This window comes from Olea europaea, chromosome 9 (genome assembly GCF_002742605.1).
Source record: "Olea europaea var. sylvestris chromosome 9, O_europaea_v1, whole genome shotgun sequence".
Lineage (NCBI taxonomy): Eukaryota > Viridiplantae > Streptophyta > Magnoliopsida > Lamiales > Oleaceae > Olea > Olea europaea.
Window position 1 is genome coordinate 9,853,710 of NC_036245.1, and position 9,249 is coordinate 9,862,958.

The 9,249-nt window shown below is 35.9% G+C and overlaps 1 protein-coding gene across 1 annotated transcript; it reads left to right on the forward strand.

The window, feature by feature from the left end:
- Positions 1–2,750: 2,750 nt before the first annotated feature.
- Positions 2,751–5,392, forward strand: LOC111399932 (nuclear transcription factor Y subunit A-10-like). The gene is made up of 5 exons (XM_023027416.1): positions 2,751–2,763; positions 2,979–3,094; positions 3,186–3,254; positions 3,333–3,476; positions 4,641–5,392. The coding sequence occupies exons 1-5, from the start codon at positions 2,751–2,753 to the stop codon at positions 5,001–5,003; spliced, it is 705 nt and encodes a 234-aa protein (XP_022883184.1). The 3' UTR covers positions 5,004–5,392.
- The last annotated feature ends 3,857 nt before the right edge of the window (positions 5,393–9,249 follow it).

The following is a 9,249-nucleotide window of genomic DNA, read 5'->3' on the forward strand; positions in this document are numbered from 1 at the left end:
GTGCACTTCATTCCCTGCAAGCGCACCACTGATGCTGTCAAGGTTTCTCAGCTATTTTTCAGAGAGATTTATCGGTTGCATGGGTTGCCCACTTCCATTGTGTCTGACAGAGACACGAGGTTCATCGGTCACTTTTGGCGGAGTTTATGGAAGTCAGTTAACACGTCGCTCAATTTTAGTAGTGCCTATCACCCTCAAACTGATGGGCAAACAGAGGTAGTTAATCGTTCTTTGGGTGACTTGTTGCGGTGCTTGGTTGGGGATAATCTACACTCATGGGATCAGCAGCTTAGCCAGGCAGAGTTTGCGTATAATCATGCTAGAAATAGAAGCACCGGTTTCAGTCCGTTCCAGGTTATGTATAGTATTCTGCCCCGCAGCCCTGTTGATTTATTGACTCTGCCCTCTAAGACTCGGCTGCATGGGACAGCTGTTGACTTTGTTCGTAGTTTGCAACAAATTCACGAGGAAACACGAGCTAATCTGCTCGAGTCCAACCGTAAGTATAAAGAGGCGGCTGATCGGCATCGACGTCCTGTTGAGTTTGACGTTGGGGATTATGTTTGGGCGGTACTGACTAAGGATCGAGTGCCATCTCATGAGCATTCGAAGTTATCACCTCATACCATTGGTCCAGTGGAAATTGTGGAGAAGATCAACCCCAACGCCTATCGCCTTCGACTTCCTTCCCATATACGGACTTCTGATGTGTTTAATGTAAAGCATCTTTTACCATACCATGGAGACAACGTGGGAGATAGTGCTACCGGTTCTGATTCGAGGGCGAATCCCATTGACCCCGGGGAGAATGATGAGGTTTATGTGGAGGAACAGGCATTGGCATACATGGAACGGTTGGATGGTCGGCTTTCAAAGAAATTGATGTAACTTTTGCGTTTGGTGTCTGTTTTGGGCCCATAACCCCATTTCGGAAAGGTAGCGAGCGTTTCGGGTTGAACTCACTGCTTTGCTGTGACGTACGAGGGTTTTTGGGCATTTGAAGTCGTTTAGTGTGTCAAAAAAGCATTTTAAGTTTTTGTGTTATTTATTTCCAGCATTTGTTATTTTCATTTTGTAGCCCAGCCCATTTTGGGACTGTTGGCCCAGTAGATTATCTTTTCTTTCATATTTAAGATGCTGCAAGACGCCTCCTAGGGTTTTCTTGATTGTTCACGAAATAATAAAACTTTGTTTCTGAATTCAATCCGTTTGGTTATTGTTGTCGTGTGTTTGTAAATTCAATCTACATCAATCATTAACTTGTGAACTGTTTAAATCTATGCCCCTGTTTCCAATTTGTAATCATGTAGAGCAACTAAGGCTAAAATCAGTCTCATGGTCTTGTATTTGATCACTGGCGAGAAAATCTTATTATAGTTTATGGTTTCCCTTTGTGCAAACCCTCTAGCAACTAAACTAGATTTTTATCTAGGTGTTTCATTTGTGTTACTATCTTCTTTCACTTTATATAACCACTTACACTGCACAATTCTTTGTTTTTTAGGCTTATGAACTATCTGCAAAGTTTCGTTTTTTATTAGGACTTCATTTCTTCCCTCATGACATGAAGCCACTTTTCAGACTTTGGGGCCAGTTATGGATTCCTCATAGGTTAATGGTTGGTTCCTCTATAGCTTCACCTAAAACTAAGGCATGTTCAATTAGATTTATAGACTGGCATCTAAAATTTTGGTCTGACCGGCCTCATTTTGTCTCTCCTTGACCAATTGATAATTTCATTTATCAACTTAGTGCTCAACATTGGTTGAATTTATGGTTTCAACAATTTCAAGTGGTTCTTGGGTTTGTTCTCTTCTAAATTTGGTTCAGTAATTTCCAGGTTAGGCTCATGTAGCTTCATCTGAGTTGAAACTCCCTTAACTTGAGGTTTTTCTGAATCTCTTTTTACAGTTGTATCCAAGTTATTTTTAGCTTTAAAGCATATCATTTTAATCTCATTAAACACTATATCTCTATTGTTTATGATCTTAATGCCTCTATCACCTAACACCCTCTCCACAAAAATCTCTGCCCCTTGTTTCCCAAGTGCCTCATTCTTCCGTTCCATAGATCGGATCTGTCCTCATTTACTGAGAGCAGACTTGGATCATTGGCCTTTTGTGCTTCCCCTTGCAAATAGTATAAATCATTTCTCTTGGATTCTCTCATTACCACTAATGAGACTTTATGACCTTTGAAATACGACTTTCATTCTTAAATTAGTATCCCTCATCTTTTAAGACCTTTCTTCTAAGATTGGGCACAAATCTGAGTTTATATATGATCTGACAATGCATTATGCATTTTGATATCTTTTCAAGGTTCTATTGTACTTCATAATTCTCTTCGACAGCTTCTGTTGCAACTCATCTTTAATTTCATTTGAATCCAGTAGTTTTATCCTTTATGATGTCCACCTAGAAGATGCTTTAATAAAAGTCACATTTTGTGATGTACTCTTGGGATTGGTCGTCATATTCCACGAATATTCACCTGATACCTTCGCCGTTAAACTTAATAGGCATGAACACATATAATAAACGCATGCAAAGACTTAACATTCAACAATTTCTTGAAGGGGTAACATGAACCCTAAGTTCGGTTGATGAAGTTATTGATCATACATGCTGCTGTCTTTGTACAGTCTGCTTTTATATATTAAATTTTTCGTTTTAAAATAATTATAGAAGTAATAGTAAATTATACAAAACGGCTAATGATAATAATACATAAGAAGATCATTATAATCAATGTCGATTTTCGGTATTTATATAAGTGAACAGTAATAAAAACTTTTGCCTAGCATTGCTTTGATGCTCTAATTTTGAAACATACAAAAATTTTGAATCAAAAGCTTACCAAACACTTGAATGATTCTTGTTGTAGCAAGCTCTTTCTTCAACACAGCTAACTTGATTCCCATAGAATCTTTAGCAATACTAAACCAAGCCTTAACTACTTAAATATTTATCATTGAGATGATTTAAAATCTGCAGCAAATGGGGCAAAATCTCAACTTCAGACTGTGACTTCCATGCAAGGAGCTATGATGGAATATGAAGGCCATTTTGAGCTTGGATTTGGTCAACCCTTGGTAAAAATTTTACTTGTGAATTTCGTATCCATTTTCGGAATTTTACATCAATGAAATCTTCTCTGTTTTCTTTTTCTTTGAATTGCCACAGATTTGTGGAAAATATCCACTTGCAGAGCAGTGTTATGGAGTATACTCAACTTATGGACCCCAAGCTGAGGTTGGAATGGAATTTTGAATTATATCTACATATATACTCAGGGATTAAATAAACGTCATTCTCTGTCGACCATTTCAGGGCCGCGTCATGCTACTACCATTGAATATGACTACAGATGAAGGGCCAATATTTGTCAATGCCAAGCAGTACCGTGGAATTATGAGGCGCAGACAATCCCGTGCCAAGGCAGAAATGGAGAATAAGGTGCTCAAACCTCGTAAGGTACATAAAAGTTCTTATGACACTTTTAAACGTTCTCTCTCCTATCAGCTACAAATCACTGTAGCCATTTGATCCTTGAAAATGTTAGTTTCTGTTTTGTGCGATAATTGATAAAGAGCATCAATCTCTTCATGAGAATTTGGGACTAGCAGATCCTTTTTTACCTTACAATTCTCTTATACGATGCACTGAAGAGCATTAATAACCATCATGTCATCAATTATGGCCTATCAAACATGTACTTGGATTCCTTCGAGTTTATCGATCTTGGTCATAAGGTACATAAAAGTTCTTAGGATGATGCTTGCTGTACACCATGCCATATAGGTGTACAGCCCCTCACACACGAGGAGGTCCAGGTGGGCCCCTCGTGTGTGAGGGGGCTGTACACCAAACTGTATAAGCATGTTGTACAACCACCTTAATCTAAGTTCTTATGACACTTATATGCTATCAACCGCTTTTTGGCTCTTCAATTTATAAATAAGGGTAAACAAATCATTGCAGCCATTAATTCGTTAACATGTTAGTTTCTGTTTATGATAATTGATAAAAATCCATGATGCACTAACATGGATACATGTCTCTGATACGATATGTGTCAGATATGTTGACATGTGATTTTTCAAAAAGTACTGACATGATACATTGATTAAATTCTTTAAAATTTTTCATTTATACAATATAATTTTAGTTTATATTTGTTATTAATTTTTCTTATTGAAATCTTTTAATATGAGTACCTATTTGTTATTTAGTGATAATTTTGTGTTAAAAATATATAATATTTTTAATAAAAAAAGAAACAATTATTATGGTAGTGTGTTCGAGTAGTGTCAGTATCGACACATATTCAACACATAACGGATATGGACACACTACCCTAGTTGACGTGTCCGATAAAGATCTTCACTAGCATCATGAGAATTTGGGACCTGATATTATTAGCAGATCCTTTTTCACCTTACAGTTCTCTAATACAAATGTTTGGTAGGGGAAATACTGGATGCACTGAAAAGTATTAAGAAATCCACCATGTCATTGAGCACTGCCTGTCAAACATCATTTAGAGGACTCCTTTGTGTTTATCAGTATTGGTCATGTAGTGCCGATATCAACTATCAAATGGTTGCTAACATTTCCCTTTACTTTACCATTCCCCAGCAATATCTGCACCTGTCCCGTCATCTCCACGCAATGCGCCGTCCAAGAGGCAACGGTGGGCGATTCCTCAACACAAAGAAGGATGGCATTCAGGATAATACTGACATGAACAAGACTTACGAAACACAACTTCCACAGCCCACTGGATCCCAGATTTCCGAGGTTCTTCAATCTAATGGAGGAAACTCGACTTCATCGAAGGACAGCAGATCAACAAATCCAGGTTCAGAAGTTTTCCGTAAACTATTTCCCATGGGCAGTCTTCATTCCTTTCAATTTAATCATCTCCACCCTTCATTTCAGCCCCCGTCGAATATGGCGAACGCTGGCCATGGCATTGTCATGGACAGTAAGTGGATTTGAAGGCAATCTGAAGGGTTATGTGTGTGCCGCTGGCACAACATATATACCCTCTCTTCGTCTGCAATCATTTTATGTGGTTGCTAGGCAACTCATTCTTGGCTATTTGCGTGTTCACGTAAAAGATAGATAAAATCTCTCTATACAAGTTTGTGATATATGGATATGATCCCGTTTCTTCCCAAATTAGATGTATCAGAAAAAGCTTGGATTGTCAGTTCCTGATGATGCTGCGCTGTGCTGAAATTCTGTCTGGTGATTGTATTTGAAAATTTGAGCACTTCAGTACTCTTTGTATAATAACTAGAATTGTATTCTCAAATAATGGTAGATTTGAGTGTGTTAAATCTATTTCACATTTCTAATTTATCGGATGGAAACTTTTGTGCGAATTGTAACGAACCAAATTTTAAAGTTTAAATCGTTACCAAATTTATTTATTTCAATGGTGTATGCACGTGAAATTAACGAGCACAAATTAATTAATATAAGAAACTCATAGTCAAAATAAAATGGATTCCAAAAAAAAAAAAATACTACAAATCATGCCTATCACATTTATTAGATAAATAGTAAAATGATAATTTAACTAATATAACTTAACACATATTGAAATTTATAACCCAATAAATCTTGTCATAAATTTCTAAATAAAAAAGACCTTATGAAATAAACTAAGATAATGCTGAAAATAAAATGTCTTGTTACACCGGATTATTTTATTGAGTTCTATAAATCCTAGCACCACAACTGCACCTTATTGTCTGTCAACCAACGATTCGTTCTAACCTATGAGTAGGGAAAATTGTGAGTACATGGAAATACTTAATATGATACAAAAATAATGGTACAATCCCGAATAAAAATATTTGAATCATACGTGAAAAAATATCATATCCCCATCATATCTTTATGGATCGATATTTTTGACATTTTTCTGTCCATTGAAACGTCACCCCTTTCTAGTCAACTGAGTCATCAGCCTACTATTTTTTAGAAACCCTCAATAAATCTTCTATAATAGTCAGCCAATTCCAAGAAACTGTGAACTTCACCCAAACTAGTCAGTCTAGGCCAATTTATTACTGCTTTCAATTTAACTGGATCTACCTCAATACCCTGAGCGATAATCACATGACCAAGAAAATTCACTCAATCAAGCTAAAATTCACACTTCTTGAATTTGGCATATAACTTTTCTTTCCTCAAAGTTTTGAGTACTACTCGGAGTTGTTCCTTATGTTGCTTCTTATTTTTGGAATACACAAGTATATCGTCAATAAATATAAGGACGAACTGGTCTAAGTACTTGTGGAATACTTGAGTCATTAGATCCATAAATACAACTGGAGCATTGGTCAAATTAAAAGGCTTGATAGTGAATTCATGATGTCCATAACGAGTCCTAAGGACATTTTCGGTATATCACTTGCCTTGATCTTCAGCTGATGTACCCTGACCTAAGTAGATCATTGAAAACACTATCGCACCCCTTATCTAGTTAAATAAATCTTCTGTTTTTGGCAACGAGTATATATTTTTTTATAGTTAGATGGCTCAATTCTTGATAGTCAATGCACATTCTCGTACTTTCATCATTCTTTTTTACAAAAAATGTTGGAGCGCCCCATTGAGATATACTCGGTCGAATGAAACCTCTTTCCAGTAACTCCTCCAACTATAACTTCAATTTTTGAAGTTCTTTCAGTGTCATTTGGTACAGGGCCTTAGATATTGGTGCCACTCTCGGAACCAAGTCATTGTAAATTTTACTTGTCTATCTTGTAGAATGCCCGATAGATCTTCTGGAAATATACCTGCAAAGTTTTGCACAATGTTAATATCCTTAATAGTTGTTTCAGTATGTTCGGAACCAATAATATTAACTAAGAATCCCTGACACGACTCTTTTCTCAGCATTTTCTCCGCTTGTGAAGTTGATAGAAGGCGAGATGGATACTTGAACTTTGCTTCAAAGAAATGGAACTCTTCCTCTCTCGATCTATGAAAAAACACTTCTTTCTCATGACATGAATGATCGCATGATTGAGTTCCAACCAATCCATGCCTAAAATAACGTCGAAATTTTCATCTCCAAAAGGTGTAAGTCCGCCTGTCGTATTTACCATCAATCTTTAACTTCATAGCCTTAGTCATTTGATTTGTGCAAAGAGTTCTTTCTGAAGGGATGCTAACCTCTAATTCATTATTCATTTTCAAACATGTAAAGTTAGACCTAGTGATAAAAGATGCAAAGATAAAAGAATTTGTCACTTCAAAGTCAAAAAGTACGTAAGTAGGTACATCAGACAATAATAAAATACTTGTTTTCGTAACTATAGTGTTAGGCTTAGCGGTGGAGGATGTAAAGTCAAGAACATAAACATGTACTTCAAATAATAATAAAGTATCTACTATCATATTCAGATCTTGCTCCGCCTCATGCTGATTTAGTGCAAAAACCCGGGCATTCCCTTTATTAATCTTGTCTTGATCATCATCCTTCTTATTTGGAAGCTTTGTACAGTTGAAAGCAATACGTCCTGGCTTACCACATTGAAAAAATATGTTCCTCCCAAGTACATCATTCATCATTTGGAGTTTATTACACTTAGGATAAGGTGTAATACTTCCATTCATCTCACCGATAGTCCAATACGAACTCCTGTGCTTAGTCTTTTATTCTCCTAGTTACTTATGTCTTTGCGCTGATCATTCCATTTTTTCCCAATGACCTCTGCTGGGCATAATGCTCAAATGTAGTCCTCTGATATAAAATAGTATGAGTCATCTCCAACATTTCACGATATGAAGAGAAATGATAGGATCATGTCGATCTCTAGGCATAGTCCATTTTCGAACCTCCTGATTTTTTCAACTACTGTATCTACCAAATGTGGGACATACATTGGGAGCTGCTCAAACTGCATTTCATAATCAGTTAGCAGCATGTCTCCCTGTTTGAGCTGTAGAAAATCTGATTCTTTAAAGTCTCTCAAAGCTTGTGAAAAGTACTTTGTCATCACTTCATCCTTAAACTATTCATAAGTCAAGTTACGCTGCTGCTCTTGGGTCCTAGTGCGTAAGACAAATTCCCAGTAGTGACAAGTTGCTCGAATAAACATAAACTTTGCACATAGTAACTTCTGTACATCTATATAAGCAAATGTCGAAAGACGCTCTCTAGACCTCTAATCCATTCTTCAAAGACCAGTAGGCTGGAACCACCGGCAAAAGTAGGAGGCTTGCACCTACAAAATTGCTCAACAAATGATACAGTTCCAGAGACAAACGGAGGTGCCTATGGCGGTAAATTTTGTGGTGGGGTGCTTGATTCTGTCTGCTCAACTTTTGTACCACTCGCAATAAGTCACATATCAAATTCGTGTGGATAAATGGTGTCATTTCTTAAAAGAATTGTAATCTTAAGTCACGTTACATACCAGTACCTAGTCTAACATGTTATACCTATATTCTCATAATATAAATCATAATTTCAGTGAGAAAACAAACGTGCATGTCTTAAAAATTTAAATGTAGGCAATTTAAAAGATTTAAATTCTACAAAAAGTTTGAATAAATTCATCTTCTTACCTCTTAACATGCCTTTAGAGTCATCGGAGTATGGTCGACTGGTGATCATTGAGTGTCAAAGATCTTTCAAATTCTTAGATACTTAAGACCTTAAATAATACCTTGGCTTTAATACCAAATTGTAACAACCCAAATTTTAAAGTTTAAATCGCTACCAAATTTATTAATTTCAATAGTATAAGCACATGAAATTAACAAGCCCAAATTAATTAATAGAAGAAAATCATAACCAAATAAAATAGATTCCAATATATATATATATATACACATACACACACACTAAAAACCATGCATATCAAATTTATTAGATAAATAATATAATATTAATTCCACTAATATAGTTTAACACATATTGAAATTTATAAACCAATAAATCATGTCTTAAATTTCTAAATAAAAAAAAAATCCTTATGAAATAAACTAAGATAGTGATGAAAATAAAATTTGTTATTACACCGAATTATTTTATTATCATAAATCCTGGCACTACCATTGCACCTCATCGCCCGCCAACCAATGATCTGTTCTAACCTATGAGAAATAGTGGAAAATGGTAAGTACATGCGAATACTCAATAGGATACGAAAGTAACAATGCAATCTCTAAATAAAAGTATTTAAATAATGCGTCAAATATATCGTAGTGTTATCATATC

Excerpts from the sequence above, each read along its gene's own strand:
- LOC111399932 (XM_023027416.1), top strand. Across the intron at positions 3,095-3,185 it reads TTGGATTTGGTCAACCCTTG|ATTTGTGGAAAATATCCACT; the intron begins GTAAAAATTTTA and ends GAATTGCCACAG. Across the intron at positions 3,255-3,332 it reads CTTATGGACCCCAAGCTGAG|GGCCGCGTCATGCTACTACC; the intron begins GTTGGAATGGAA and ends CGACCATTTCAG.